Source organism: Equus przewalskii, chromosome 30, assembly GCF_037783145.1.
Source record: "Equus przewalskii isolate Varuska chromosome 30, EquPr2, whole genome shotgun sequence".
NCBI classification, from domain to species: Eukaryota; Metazoa; Chordata; class Mammalia; order Perissodactyla; family Equidae; genus Equus; species Equus przewalskii.
Window position 1 is genome coordinate 5268991 of NC_091860.1, and position 17164 is coordinate 5286154.

General features: G+C 35.0%; 1 protein-coding gene across 19 annotated transcripts in view; it reads right to left on the bottom strand.

Moving 5' to 3' along the window:
* Positions 1–17164, bottom strand: part of ZEB1 (zinc finger E-box binding homeobox 1) — a 180567-nt gene that overhangs the window by 53291 nt on the left and 110112 nt on the right. For all 19 annotated transcript variants that reach the window (XM_070601320.1, XM_070601321.1, XM_070601326.1 and 16 more), the window contains one exon: positions 4420–4620. In XM_070601320.1, the coding sequence (XP_070457421.1) occupies positions 4420–4620 (201 nt within the window). The remainder of the gene's footprint in view (positions 1–4419; positions 4621–17164) is intronic.

Consider the following 17164-nt stretch of genomic DNA (forward strand, 5'->3'; position numbering starts at 1 on the left):
CCAATCTTTAAAAAATAAATAAATAAATATGCCTTTAGAAACTGCTTTAACCACTTCCTACAAATTTTGATATGTAATATTTTTATCATTCAAAGTTCAAAGTATTTCCTCATTTCCATTATGATTACTTTACTGACATGTAAACATACATTACAAAGTGTTTCTTAAAATTTCCAAATATAATTTTTTATTTATCCTATTATTTTCTAGTTTAATTGTATTGTGTTCCTCGACCACAATTTGTTGAAATTTGTTGAGATTTGCTTTATAATCCTGTGTATGTTCAATTTTTATAAATATTCCCTATGGCTTGAAAGAATATTTATTTTGCAAATACTAAGTACATTGTCTATATATCTTACGCATATTTTCAAATATATATTCTCATTAGTTTTGTGTGATTATTCCATCAATGACTAACAGGTATGTTAAATCTTCCACAATGACTGTAGATTTGTCTTTTTCTCTTTGTAGACTGCATATTTTTTCTTTATATATTTTTGAGGCCTTGTTATTAGGTACAAACACATTTAAAATATCTTATTAGAGAATTTAATCTTTCATCATTATAAAGTGACCCTATTATTTATAATAATGCTTTCAGCCTTAAAGTTGATATCACCTAAAATTAATTTAGCTACACCCACTTTTTCTGTTAGTATTTGGGAAATACTATGTGTTTATCTATCTTTACCACATATTTGCCATTTTCTCTGCTCTTTTTACATCTCAGAACTTTTATCAACGAGTTCTTTCCTCCTATATCTAAAATGCATCCTTTAGAATTTCCTTCACTGAGTCTACTGATAACAAATTTTCTGTTTCCATTGCCTGAAACTTGTCTGAAATTGTTACCTTATTCCATTTCCTTTCTTAAGAGATATTTTGCTAAGTATATAATTCTGTACCAGCATACATCTTTTTACTATGTCTGGCTTCGCTTGTTGTTACTGAGAATTCATCTGTCAGTTTATCTGCCACTCTCTTAAATATAATCTGATTTTTTAGGGTCTACTTTTAAGAGTTTTCTTTTTGTCTTAGATGTTCTGCAATTTCACCATAATGTGACTAGGGGTAGATTTATTTATCCTTCTTAAGATTTGTTGGGCTTCTTGCCTCTGTGGTCTAGTGTACTCTATCAATTCTGAAAAAAATCTCAGCCACTGTATTGCCATATATTGCTGCTTCTCTATTCTCTCTTCTCCTAGAATTAAGACATATATTGCACCTTCTCACTCTATCCTTTATGACTCTTATCTTGTTTTTCATATTTTCCTATCTCTGTCTCTCTGAGTTGCATTTAGTGTAATTTTCCCTTATCTTCCAATTCATTAATTCTTCCTTCAACTCTGTTTACTTTGCTGTTAAACTCATCCTTTGAATTTGAATTTCTATTACTCTATTTTTTTCATTTTTAGAAGTTCCATTTGGTTCTTCTTGAGATCTGTTGGTTATATTTTATTCTATCAGAGCAGATAATTTCAAGCTTGTCTATTTTTTCTTTAAACATGACAAAGTCATTTTATAATCTGTATCAGATAACTCCAGTAATTAAAGTCTTTATAGGCCAGTTCTGCTTCCTTTTGTCTCTGCTAATTCTCACTCATGTTGCTGTCTTCTTGTTAAATTATTTGGGAGACTTGTGTAGTGCTATGATGAAGGTCTTTTCCTCCAAAAGATTTGTATTTGCTTCTGCTCGGGGCCTATGGATATCAGCAGCAGTTCCACTTTAAACTCAGTTATGGCTTGAGATTTATCAGGCTACCCAATAATGAGAATTTGAGCTATAAATCAATGCAAGACAGCTTGTGGTTACTACTGCTTAGAGACAATCCTCCATTCCCTCAACCCCTCGTCAGGCCACTCTGTTACCTCCTGAGGATGGAAGGGATGGCAGAGGGTTTGCTTTTACTGCATCCTCCTGAGGCCCAGACGTGACTCATACTAGGGGAGGATCTGCTATTAGACTCTTTGGTGGTCCTAGGCTTTGCGTCTCCTGGAGGTCTGAAAGCCACAGCTCACATTACCCTGGCTAGGCAAATGTTCTCAAGGCAAAGAGTCTTCTATGCTGTGTTCTGCTTACCTCTATGGGTTCCTGTCTTCAGCTATATTTTGATCTGTTAAAGTCTTACTATCTAGTTAGCTCTGAAAAGCTTTCAAGAAGATTTATTTATTTTTAAATCTAGCATCATTAGTTATTTTCAGTAAGAGAGTTAATCTAAATAATCTATCTCACCATATTTCCAGAAATAGAACCTCTTCATTGATGTTTCATCTTTCTTTTTCCCTCCATCTATCTCATTCTCCTTATCTCCCCCTTTTCCAGACAAATAACTTCCTTCCTGCCCCCATATTAAGATTTTGGATGAACTACACCGATGGATCAATTGTGGCCACAGACAGAAAATATGTAAGAAACCTTTGCTCCCAAAAGTCTTGCGCTCAGTATTAAAGTCTAACAGGTTAATACCCCTGCCATTAACCAGCTGTGGTAATAAATAAGCATGTTAACTCCTCTGGGTTCTACTTTCAGAAATGTGGGAGTTATGTCAGTCCTTCCCTGTCAGTTACCTTCCACAGAGAATCAACCAAACTTTATATATTCTACCTCCTACATTTCTGTGAACTCTTTCCCTTTTATTCCCATTCCAAGAGTCACTTCTTTAGTTCAAAAACACTCACCATTGCTTGAATTCTTACAGTCTCCTTACTGAAGGCACTACCTCCTACCTCTAGACTCTTTCCCTCTAAAATTCTTTTTCCATGTTGTTACTAGACTTATTTCTAAAGTACACATCAATGATGTTCTTCTCACAGCTTCCAGGATAAAATTCAGATTCCTTGACTTCACATGCAAAGCCCTTCCTATTCTTTCCCTTGTTTACTTCTCTGATCTCATTTTCTGCAAACACCGTTTATTCAAACCTCTGTGGCTTCACTCATGTTACTTATTCTTCTTGAAGCACCTTCTGTTCCCTGTCCTTTGCCTAATTAACCTCTATTGGTCCTTTATAACTCAAGACCAACACTGTTTCACTAAGAAATTCTTCTAGGACTTCTCCTCCTTTCTCTGATTTGGATGTTCCTCCTTGACGCTTCCACATAACTGAATTTACACCTACATCAAATTATAATGTATTTGTGACTTATTTCCCTCTTTCACTCATTAAGTTATAAGCACTTTTCATACAGAGACAGTCTTATGTAAGTTTGCAACCCCATTCCTGCAGAGTTTGCTGAATGGACAAATGAACAATGCTATAAAATGAGGGGGCTGATTACATGATATCAAAAGTCCTTTGTTAGCTATAAAATTTGCCCCGTTATAGAAATCCTAACTACTGCTACCCAGTTCCTCCTGCTTGGACTTGTTCCTAAGCTTCTATCTTTGGTTATCTAGATTCTCTGACCTGCATACCTGACCCATTTCCCTAGATTGTCTAGCCTGAGTTTTGATATCTTGTTTAGATGAGCTCCCTGAAGGTGAACTCTTGCTGGGCAGCCTCTCCTTTGACTGACCTTGAATTTGACCTTTTGCATGCTCCTCTTTGCCTCTGCTGATGCCCCTGGTTCCTGATCCCCAATACAATTCACAACACTTGCCACTTCAACATCCTTTGTTTTTATACCACTGTTGCTTAAACCCTGACAAGACAGGCCAAATAATTTAATTAGTTTATTAGGAAAAGTAGAAAAGAGGAATTTTAGAGCTGGAAGAAAAGACTATAGTCCAATTTCTTCATTTGACACATGAGGAAAAAGGTTAAACATTCCATGTTTACTCACTGAAAGGGCAGTAAGTAGAGCAGCTCCTTATTTTCACTGCTCCTTCCATTCAACCTTACTTCACTTCAGCGAAAGTAAAAATTTTAGCTGAGTAAAAATTTAAACCGAAATAATCACAGTACTTATAGGATTCAAACATATACGAGAATCCCGTAAGTCTGTGTTTGTGTGTGTTTGCGTGTGTGTATATATATATTTATATATATAAAGAGAGAGAGAGACTTACAAACACTAAAAATACTCCCATGATTTACCCGTTTTTGGGATTTTTTGGACATTGAATTATATTCTAATTTTATTGTACAAAAAGATAATTTGTTGGTTTCTAAGTGGATTCTTCTTTTACGGTCACAATATGAAATTAAAGGTAGGTTCAATTATATCAACAGATTACGGAAAGTTCATCTGGTTAAAACAACTACTAAAATTCAATATATTATATGCCTGGTACAAATGGTTAAAATAACTGTATTATACTGCTTCATACAGAAGGTAAGTAGAAGGGCACCTTCTATAGATTAATAGACAAATTTAATGTTTATTTAAAACTTTTCATCTAATTTATCTTTTCGGTTAATATATATTTTAAAAAGAATCAAGAGGATAGACTATTACAAAAAAAATTACACTTACCGTCATCCTCCCAGCAGCTGTTAGCATTCCCTTCTCTTTCACTGCTCCCTGGTAACACTGTCTGGTCTGCTGGCAGGTCATCTTCTGGCACACCACCTTCACAATCTGCTGCATCTGTAATACTGTCTTCTTCCACAATATGGAGTTTGTCTTCATCATCTGAATCGGAATTTGTTTCTACCACAGTATTATAATTTGTAACTGTAATACAAACAAGAAAGAAATAATCAAAATCAACTAGTATAAAAATCAGTTTTTACACTTAAGTAAAATAGAAACTTTAAAAAGTACTTGAAATAGATTATAACTCAATAACATTTTATTTTAGACCATAATATGTAGGCAACTAATTTATCTGACAACACACATGGCACTTACTAGATAAGAGATGGCCAAAATGGCAAATAATACTAGTACACTTATTGAACACAGTTGTCCCTTGGTGTCCGCAGTGGACTTGCTGCAGGATATCCCAGGGATACCAAAATCCGCGGATACTCAAATACAATGGCGTAGTACAATGAATACAGTCGGCCCTCCGTATCTGTGGGTTCTGCGGTTGGTTGAATCTGCGAATGTGAAACTCACCGATACAGAGGGCCTACTGTACTTACTGTATCTACAAGTACTTTATAAACAGTAATTCATTTAATTCTTACAGCAATCTTATAGCAACCCTATGAAATAGAGTATCTATCATTTACTACTTGTATCCCTGTTTTACAGAAGTGGAAACCAAGACACAAGGAAGGTAAGTAACTTGTCTACAATCATTCAGCTAGGAAGCCTCAGGGCCAGGATCTGAACCCTAGTGGTATGGTTCCATATTCTGTGATCTTAAACACTACATTAAACATTCTCCTCAATCATAATGAGTTTATTCCATATGATACCGCTTATGTATAATTAGGGCTTCAAATCTTTACAGCATTATAATGTAAGAAAAGAGTCTATCTCTGCTAATAAAATAGCAATAGATCATCAAATTTACCATAAGAAAAGCATTTTCAAGTTGTCAATTAGGTCCATGCATTTCATATTAATCCCACACTGACTTTAGAAATAATCAACCAATTTAGCTAAATTTGTACATAATTAAGGCATGATTTAAGTAATGTTGGTATGCAACTACGTCATTCTGAGAAAAATAACTGACATTTAGAAGTTTTCAAATGGGCACCTGTTCCATATTTTTAGAGGAGCTTCAATAAAACTTAATAGTAGCTTTTATAAAGATATATAATTATTGAATTACTACAGCTCCTAGAAACATGAGTAACAGTTGGTAATAAAAATCTCTAAAACAAATAATATGGCATAGTTAACATTTTCCTTCAGAGTCCTTGTAATAATCACTTGGGATAAATTTCTTAGTGCCTCATTGGATATGGTCACTGAAATACCTCTTTTCAACTATTTCCAGGTGATTCTTACTTGATAAGATAAGAATGAGAGGAAAGGAGAAAAAGGAAGCTCTGCTTTGTTTAGATAACTGAGCAATAGTTACTTTCAGTTACTCTTTCCATTTCTTCCTTAAATTTTCCAACCATTCTTGAAAGAAGAAAATCACGTAAGTGCTTAAACGATATGCATACACATCCCCCTTCCCACATAAGTACACACACACACATCTCTGAGAACATGAAGGAATAAATACAATCCAAAGTATGGACGTATATGTCAAGGTGAGAATAGCCCATATCTCCAAAACTGCTTTGATAGACCTTGGGAAGACCCCTCTGTCTAAAAATTACTGGAGTTACCCTTTTGCCCACATTAGGAATTCTTCAAAATCTTGTGTCAGAAGAAAAATATTGTCTTGTGTCATTAATACTTTAGTGTGAATACATTTTTCCAGATCTTTTCCCAAGAGCAAACCATTTTCTAATACACGTTCATTGTTAAAAAAATTCAGACAGTAAAAAACATATAAAATTAGTACAAGCTTCCCCAGTTTTCCCCTTAACTCCTTCTTTAAAGATAATAACAGCAAAATTTATTAATTTATGCACTAGGTAGGCATGACACTAAACATTTTATATACCTTATCCTATTTAATTATAACATAGACCTCACCTTGCACACATATATATCTTATATTTAATATAAATCCTATATGTAAATCTATGTATGTATATTCAAATACACACATATGGGATCACATTATACTGTTTGCCACTTAGTTTTTTTGGCACTTAGTAACATATCTTGGAAACTTTTCTATGTCAGTATATGTGGAGCTTTCTCATTTTCCTCTGATGGCTACACAGCATTTCACTGTACAGAAATAATTTAATCAATCACCTATGGATAAAATTCAGTTTGTTTCCAGTTTTTAAGGATTAGCAACAACGTCATAACACATTTTTTGGTAAATATGTCTTTGGTCATTCCTTAAATACACTTGTCAGATATATTAGTAGGGGTGGAACTGCTGAATCAAAAGGAAAACTTATTAAGTAGATAGGTATGGAAACAAGGGGAATTCCTTGTACTCTAGCCACACTATGAGCAGAGTAAATTGTGAAATTGTGTGTGTGGGTAACGGGAATGATTTTCAAAGGTTGGTCCATAGTTGGAACAAGGGTTTCCTGATGAGTTTTTAACTGAGAGTAAGATGCAAATATGTGTGTGTGTGTGTATTTTTTTTTTCTTTCTGAATGAGGAATCTTGCTGGCAAATGATGCACAATGCTATTAACTTTCATTTTTACTCTCAAGGGCTCCTTATCAGTAACCTATTGAATGACTCATTAAAGTCATTTAAAGTTGGTATGGTATATAAAGTCATTTATATGCCATAAGCTAAAATTAAAATACAGCTGAGGATTACTTAATTATGTATTCCAATAGATCTGGCCACCATGTCAGATCTGGCTTAGTGCAAAGCTCTCACTATGCTTGGACATGCATGGAGAATTGAAATTCCTACTATCTTGTGAAAGGAGGTTTTAATGCTTTTTCAGAATCTTGAGTTGGCCATGATTTTACATTGGTCCTATTCTTGCCTTTTAATGATGTAAAACTGGAGTTTAGCTTTGTCATTATCAATTTTGTTAGTTGTCATAGGTTGCTTGGTTAACCCTAGATCGTATATTTAACACATTTATATTTAGAATATTTTGGGTTTGAAAATTTTCCAATAATTGAGCTTTAAGACATTTATACATTATGGTTCAAATATTCACTTGCATGCTTCATAGTTTTTGCTAAGTTCTTTTTACCCTGAGCTGCAGGTGTTTTATTCTGCCTGAGTCAACCATAGCCCAAAGTACTCTTCAGGAATACCTGTCCCTTTCTAGCACTCTAGCAAAACTCCTTCTTGTCCCCCAGTATACTGCCATTGTGGTACGGAAGATTGTAAGTCAAATACACAAAACAGAGAGACGGCATATATTTTATAGTAATCTAGTGAGTATTCCCAAAGCATGTTTTGAATATGTGGTATAAAACTTGAAAAATCCAAAAAGGCAACAGATTTTATTGGCTCAAATGGAAGAACAAACAATAACTATTTTCCAGGGCTTTTCACTGTCTTCTGCTTCACAGTCACTTAGCTGAGAGAAAAAGCAGTAAAAATCGCTTATATTGATTATCGTAACTTAGATAACAGGCAAGCATCCTGTGTTTCTGGATCTATCCTTTCATGGAGCTGCAGAGTTAATTTTAAAAATAGAGCACCAGCACCAAAAGCACAGAGAATAAGGCAGGCCCTTGTTAAATTCTAGTAGCCAATGACAGTGTCAGTTACCTCAACTGTCTGCCCATCTATCTCCATACTGCCACACTATTTAACCTTTGGCTAAAAAATATAACAAAATATAATTTGTCTAAAGAGTGGTATATTCTTAATCACAGGTGATCATCACCTCTTGGTTCTGAGTTTTAATTAAAACAATAAAAACTTCAAGAAAGCAAAGATAAAGGAAAATAGAAAAGGTAAACAGTTTTTAAAATCTTTAAATATAATTTATAACACAATATGAATTTAAATTTCAATAGAAAATGGTAACATTTTCAATGCATTCTCATTGTCACGAGAATGTGGTTCACTGTCAGGGACACACTGACTTCTTGATGTAGTTCTTGTTGGTATTACTTGCTAACAGTTAATGCCAGATATAACAGTGTCTGCTGCATAGGGAGGCTGTGAGGATCGAACGAGTGACTTAAAGATGCGTTGCACTTAGATCAGTGTCTGGCACACAGTAAAGGCTATAGAAGTGTTTGCTACTATCATCATCATCATCATCATCATCATCATCATCTCATTGAATCTTTATGACTCCTAAGAAGTAGGTACGATTATATCTCCTTTTTATAGACAAACAACAGAAAAAGAGTAGCTGAGTAACTTGTCTGGGGTTATATAGCTATTAAGTTATAGAGCTGGACTCAAATCCTGGTCTGCCTGATTCCAAAGCCCATATACTTTAACCACTATGTATAAACCCTCCTGAGTGAAAATTGTTGCACTAATGAATAAATTTTCTTAAACTTCTATTTTTGTGTCTAGCCTATTCTGGGGCCCTATAATTCCATACTTAACAATTTCCCTCTAAAAACATTTTCAAATGGCTAAAGAATTTTAACCATTAGGCTCTATAATAATATGAGAAACAGTATACCATGGATTAATATCATCAATTATAGTCAATACACCTTTAAAAGACTTCCACATAGCGTGTTATTTTCAGCATCGATTGCACGTAACACCACATCAAACACACTAAACTTCCATGTAAACATGTTTCGTAGGTAATGTACAATTATAATGAAAGAACTAGATAAATTAGAGGAACACAATTCAGAAAAAGGTCAATACAACCTCACCTTCAGTCCATAAGATAAGAGCAAGATCATCTAAATGCTCTCTAAGTAAAACACCTACCATATACTGTGTGTGGGGCTCTGACTAGCAGCTTAGGCCCAAGCAGGGAAAGAGACTGAGGCCGGGCGGGAGGCGGAGAGGAAGATTTAACTTGCAGGTCTCGGACTCCTGGCAGGTGGTTGCTGTGGCATGTGTCCATTAAAGGCACAGGCTCAGGCCTTGTTTTGCTATGTTTTCAGGCGCACAAAGGCATTTTTCTTTCCAGAGAAGGTTCTGCTCACATCATTCCACTAATATATGCTTAACTACGTCCCACTCATTTCTACCAAACTCCCAAACACAGACTCACTGCTTGGTAGAAAAGAAAGATATAATTTTTCTTAGGAAAGACAGTGAGACTGATCCCTAAAAACTATCAGATTCCTTCTAACACACTGCTCCATATACATCAGACTAACCCACGGTTACAACTCAAGAAAACCTAGAAAAACTGATACGCTTCAAGTCATGTTCTCCAGAGTAAGGGATTATAATTCGAGTAAGTAACAGAATATTTTAGAAATGTTAGCACTATGTTGCGAACAACACAATTTAGGCATGAGTGCTGTAAAATATGAAGATGAAGGTGGACACACTAAGCAAGTATTTCCATTATTCTTTAACATCAGTTGGGACAAAAGTAACATCATCACTTAATATATTGTTTGTATCCTGAAGAGAGTCCCTGGCACGCTGCCTCCTACATAGTAGGTATAGAAGTATTTGTTGAAGTGAACATGGGGCTATACTTCCTTTATTCTCAGGGAAGAAATGTCAGTATACTTAAGTGTGATTAACAATTCAGGAAAATGAAGATAAAACTGCAATGATAACTAGACAAGAAACAGGTAAATCAGCAAACAAAATGGAAAGGACAGGTCATTTGACAACTCATAGGCTAAGAGAAAACTTCTGCAAATACTACTACCTCAGGAACAGGAGCTTATGTTGTCCATAAGTAGTATGCTCAGTACATACTGTAAATATTTGTTAATCCGGTTTTTGACCTAATTTACAGATAATATTAACTTACTACCTATATGTATTTTACTGTATAATAAAGGTAATGATGTAATAATATGCATATTTAATATAACATATAAGTAATATTATTTATTATATACAATGCATATGTTATCTAATTTAAATTTAAGTCTTCTAGAAATAGGCATCATGATGATTTTAAGAGTGCTCCAAGAACTATGAACATGTTAGGTTTTAATAAATACTCATGGTTCAGCACATTTTGGGGGGAAGTTTTTTAATCCCCCTGCAGATAAAATCTTTCTTAATTTAAGGTGTCTATTAAATTGAACAATAATCATAAGCTCTTTTTACATTTTCAAAATAATTTGAAAAACATAACTTCAATGAAAGTCAGTGATTCTGAAATTTATCCCCGCAAAAGGGTTGGTGGCTTTTGCTACCTTCAGATAGCACAAGCTATTAATAGAATGGAAACTGATAGGCAAAGGCAGGGAGAGGGCTGCTGCCATGCACAGAAGCCCAGCTCTGATTTTCTCCCTGCTCATTACACAAAAATGACTCGGTATTTATGGGATTGTCGTGGGTATTCTCTCGGTTCTTATGCTGGCCTTTCTCCCATTCTCCATAGGTCCTGTGTCTGTTTGCCCCCAGCAAGAGCCATCCAAAACTGCCTTTCCGTTTCTCTGCCTTACCAAAACTCCCCCTCATTCAGTGAGCTTATTTCAGCTAGTGTTAGTACAACTCACAAAGAGGCAGATGAAACAGTTAAACAGAGAAGTTCTCAGCAGACTAAACTAAATTCAGTCCCAGAAACAGGTGGTTCTTTAGTGTGTGTGAGAAAAGTATCTGGACTAAAATAACTCACACTAAATAATCAATAATTAATATTTTCTTCATAGGTAAAATCTGCATGTTTAAAAAAGATGGTTTTTAATTTCTATGACTTGTTACTTATGGAATACAGGCAGTAGAACAAAACCCAAGTTAAGTGTGAAGATGGAATTAAAAGCACAAATGTAGAAATTATGGAGTCCAAAAGTAGAGAATACCTATAATTGATAAATCAATCCAAAAGCCAGATGTTTAAAAAAATCAATAAAATAGGGGCTGGACCGGTAGTGTAGTGGTTAAGTTGCACGCTCCATTTTGGCAGCCCATGGTTGCAGGGTAGGATCCTGGGTGTGGACCTACACATCGCTCATCAAGCTATGCTGTGGTGGCACCCCACATACAAAAAATAGAGGATCGGCACAGATGTTAGCTCAGGGACAATCTTCCTCAAGCAAAAAGAGGGCGATTGGCACAGACATTAGCTCAGGGACAATCTTCCTCAAGCAAAAAGAGGAAGACTGGCAACAGATGTTAGCTCAGGGCCAACTTCTGCATCAAAAAAAAAAAAGAAAAAATATCAGTAAAATAAAACATAAATCGCTAGCCCACTTGATCCTAGAAAAAGTTGTGAGGCACAAATATTTAATATTAAAATGCAAATAGATATGTAACTAGAACAATAAAGGAATTTAAGAGACTTTATAAATATTTTGCACAAATCCAAGCAAATAAATGTGAAAACCTAGATGAAATAACTTTCTATGAAAATATAAATGATTTTAACTATATTTATTATTTTATAGAATTTATAAAATTACAGAAGAGACAGCAAAGGCAGACAGAGCATAAAATAAATTTAGGAAGATATCAAATAATTAATCACCCAAAAAGTACCAGATGTTTTCCCAAGTGAATTTCTTCCGATCTTCAAAGGACTATTAATTCTGCTGCTTTTTAAAGAGAGAAGAAAGTGAACAGAGTCTAAATTCTTTCTATGAAGACAGCATAAGAACAGTCAACTAAAATCTGAGGAAGAACACACACATGCACATGCACACACGCAGACACACACACACACTCTCATAAACTCAGTCTTACTGTGATCATTAATAAAAAAATCCTAAATAAAATATGAAATCCAGTAGTACATTAAAAGAATAAAGTGAGTATTATTCAACATTAGGAAATGTATAAAAGAGTTCATTATATTAACACAGTAAAGGAGAAGCCATATGACTTCTATAGACACTGAAAGGCATTTGATAAAATTCCCTATTCTTTGCTGATAGATACTTTTTCATAAAAATCATATTTATGAAGTCAGTATCATAATAAATGATTATGCATCACAGATATTTATAAGATAAAGACATTTACTGTTGTCATTATTAGTTAACAGTACTCTAAAAGAACAAGCTAATTTCTAAAAAGAACAAAAGAAAAAGCACAAATACTGGAAAAGAGAGCAAAATTATTACTTGCAGGTGATATGATGATGTTTATGGAAAATTCAAGAAAAATCACTGAAAAAACTACTAGCGATTAGAAAATCTGGTAAATGACTAATTATGAATTCAACAGGAAAAATCAATAGCTTTCCAATAAACCAACAATAACCTGCTAAAAACATAAGAAAAATTCTATTAATAATAGCAACTCAAAAGATAACACATGAAGGCAAAAACAGAAACATGCAGGACCTATATAAAGAAAACTTTAGCATTCTATTGAGGGCCATAAAAGAAGATTTGAATAAACGAAAAGATACAACTCGTTTTTGGATAGAAGGATTTCATGTTGTAAAGATGTCAATTCTACCTAAAAAAAATCTATAAATTCAACAGAATTCTGATCCAAATACTAACGTGATATTTTAAATTCTAAATCTAAATTATTTAGACCAAATGACTCTCAAGTTTATACAGAGAGCTAAGAGCACAGTCTCAGGAGTCAGACTGCCAGGTTCAAGTCACAGCTCACCATGTACAGCCACGTCACCCTGGGCATGCTACTTAATATTCTCACGCCTCAGTTGGCTTATCTCTATGATGGGAAGAATAATAGTATGTCCTTAATAGGGTTGTCATAATGATGAAAATAATTATATGCAAAAAACTTAACATAGTATTGCACATAAATGCTCAATACATATTGCTGGTATTATTATTTTTATGGTATTATTATTTTCTTGGAAAATAAACACAAAATTATTAAAGAAAATTCAGAAAAATAATAGTGATGGTGGTGGCAGGAAAACATAGACTAGCCATATCAGATAGAAAATGTATCTCAAAGCTACAGAAAAGGAAACAGATTTATACCGGTACTGGGATAGGAGACAATCAACGGACTGGAACAGAATCCAGATCCCTCGAACATATGATACTCTTGCTAATCAGATTCCCACCTCACAACTTCAACCAAACGAAATCTACAGGAACCGAAGACTTCAATTAAAAATAATGAAACCATAAAAGCAACAGAAGAAAGTATAGGCAAATCCTTCTACAGACTTGGAACAAGGAAGGCTGTTGAAAGCATGACTTGAAACCCATGACTGTAAATAGAAAAAAATTCAGGTAAAAGACAAATGACAGACTGAAAAAAATCTGCAATACACGTTACCAAAGGCTGATTTCTTTATTATACAGAGAGTTCTTAAATATCCATGAGAAAAAAGATGAACTACCCAGTAAAAATATGCAAAGGCAATTCATATTAAAAAAACAATAACACATGAAAGGCCATTAAACTGTACCAAGATGCTCATCCTCACTAATTAAAGAAATATCTGCTTTAATCCTATATTGTTATCATCACTTCTTAAATACACTCTCAACTTTCTTGCCTTTCTCTGACTTCAAAACCCCTATTCTGGCTAAACCCTTATTCTGATTAAATCTTATTTTTCCAAATTCTATACCTCAGTCGTCCTTTACTGCAAAGCTTCTTGAAAAAGTTGCCCACACTTGTCTCCAATTTGTTTCTTCCTATACCCTCTTAAACCCATTCCAGTCACAAAATTGTTTATGCCACGTTTGTGAAGGATCTTTACATTGTTAAATCCAATGACAATTATCAGTCATCTTATTTGACCTACTAGCAGTATTTGCCATGATCTATCACTCGCTCCTTTTCTAAACAATCTCTTCTTTTGACTCCCTTGGTTTTCCTCCTAAGTCACTGACTGCTGGTTTTCGTTTCTTTCCTCCATCTCCCGGACCTCAATGTGTCTCATGACTCTCAATACCATTTGATGACTGCCTGCTTTATATACCGGCCCAAATTTCTCTGAGCTCCAGACTTGCATACCCAATTGCCTCCTCGATATCTTCCAGTTGCTCAGGCCAAAAATCTTCATGTCAGTTTTGACTCCTTTTTCTCTCTCAGACCCCACATCTAATCTAGAGAGAAATACTGTAAAATTTATTTAGCTTTGACCACTTACCACTAACTACTCCCCTACCCCCCACCCCACAACCTCCTTGCTCTAAGTCACCATCATATCTCACCCAGAATATTGTAATTGGCTCCTACCAGGTCTTCTTGCCTCCACCTTTGCCTTCCTATAGTCAGTTCTCAATAAGCAGCCAAAGCAGTCCTTCTAAAGTATTAGAGTGATCGTGTCACTCCTCGGCTCAAACCATCTAATAGCTTCCCACCTTATTCACTATAATCCAAATGACCTTCATGAGCTGGCTCCCACTCATCCATTCTCTCTCACACTTCGCCTTCCACTTTACACTTGCTCACTCCATTCCGGATACACTGGCCTTTTGCCTCAAGGCTTTTGTGCTTCATGTTGCTCCACCTGGAATGCTCCTCATGCACAGCTCAACTTCACTCCTTACTGAGGCCACTTATGACTACTCTACTTAAACTTATAGACCTCCCCCACCATAAGAGCACACCCCACTCCCTCCTGTGATTTCTTTTTAAAATACTTACCACTAACTGCCATAATATTTTATTATTTCTTTCTTGTCTCTTCTCACTAGAATATAAATTCCACATGGGCAGGATTTTTTTCTGTTTTGTTCACTGCTGGGCCCCCTGCATGTAGAACACTGTCCATAAGTAATAACTGCTCAATAAATGATGTTTGCTTAATAAATTGGCCCCCAAAAAGGTCCCAGTAACACATGGTACATATAAGGGTTAAGGAAATGAGTACACTCTCACATGTCGTTGTGTTAATTCAGCAATGCTTATCAAAATTTAAACGTTTACCTGTTGACTCAGCAATTTCTTGGCATCTATCCTACAAATTAACTTACACATCATTGCAAATATACATACATATGTTTATCTGCAAACTTTTTTTTAATTACAAACAACCTAAATAGCCACCCAAGATATATCCCTTTGTACTGATATAGGCAGGAGTCCTCTAAAATAATTTGATCCCATTCTTGCAGAAAATGAAGACACACAGTATACACATATGTACCTGAATAATAAACGGTAATGTCTAGAAAGACATACAAATGAAGAAATGAGGTGATGAAAGACTGACTTGTTTTTTCTATTTTATTCCTTCTATACTGTTTAAATGTTTATATTACTTAAAAATTTTTTTAAAGATAAATTTTACATTTGGAGGGAAAAAGTCTGAAATAATATTCAAAATACTGTTGTTAGTGGTGAACTTTAGAAAATTGAACTGGGATCGGAGGGAACATTTAAAAAATATTTTTATATTATTTGAATTTTGATAACAATATATAGGAGGTATAATTAGAAACATCAATATACTGAAGTTTTAAAAATAATTAAAGGTTAAAATGACACAAGAATAAAATAGATACTCTGTTGTAAATATACGTCTTGTGGATTTTGAAATGAACAATTTAAGTTCTCATAGAAGACAATAAACTCTATTTTTCTTATGTATGAAAGACAGCTGTTTTATTTTATTTATTTGGCGAGGAAGGCTGTTGCTGAGCTAACATCTGTGTCAATATTCCTCTATTTTTTTGGACATCAGACGCTGCCACAGCATGGACTGATGAACAGTGTGTAGGTCTGTGCCCAGGATCTGAACTGGTGAAGCCTGGGCTGCCGAAGTGGAGTGTGCAAACTTAATCACTATGCCACTGGGCCAGTCCTGGCAGTCTGTTTTAAAGCATGAATAACATTCACTTTTTCCATTCACGCTATATAAAGTATGAAGTTATGTAAAATGAAAAGGAAGGTAATACTTGCAAACAAGACAAGTGACCTCTGCTCCTTCTTGTCAGTGCTGAGGGTGGCTGCAAACGTACTGCACAGATGCCCTAGAGGAAGGCCTTGTGGTGAGCATATGCTTTCCCTTGTCAAAGGCGACTAATAGCCCCCAAATACAGGTAGAGCAACACACGTATACCTACACACACAATCAGATGTTTGAGAGCTTCTGCTATAGGAGTTGGCATAATTCTAAGCTTTTCTCAACTTACAAAAAAAGTTTTAAGAAATATTTTGTCATTTACCAATCCCAGAAGGTACCTTTTTCCCTGACTGGTTTTGAGACTCACTGATTCGTAGCTGAACTCATTGTGAAATATAAGGGGAAGGAAGAGGACAAAAATGTTATCCTAATTCCTTTCATTCTCAGGTTCCTTTAAGTTAGTACTACAGTGTGTATAATTTAAAACTGTTAGCTATGTGCTGGCCACCAGTGTTCACAATGGGGAAGGAAAGTGTAAGAGAAGTAAACAGAAACAGGCTGTGAAGGGGACCCTCTCTTTGGAAGCTTTCCTGCAGACCAAATTTCAATGTGGGGTACTAATTCCTGAGTCTAGCTTTGTAAAGAAAGTCCTCTATTCCTCTATTGGTTAGACATGGAAGAACAAGGATAATACTAATAGTATTTGAATTTGAATTTATTCCTTAGTGAAGCATGAAAAACAAAACTTACAGGTAATTAAAGTTTAGTTTTATTGAGACCTTATACACAGTACAAGATGTTACAAGCTTGTGAGTTATCATATTAGCATGAATAGTTTCTCTGACCTAAGTGCTTCACAAGGTAGAATGAAGACATTATACAGTCTCTGCTTCTGACACACGTGCAAGT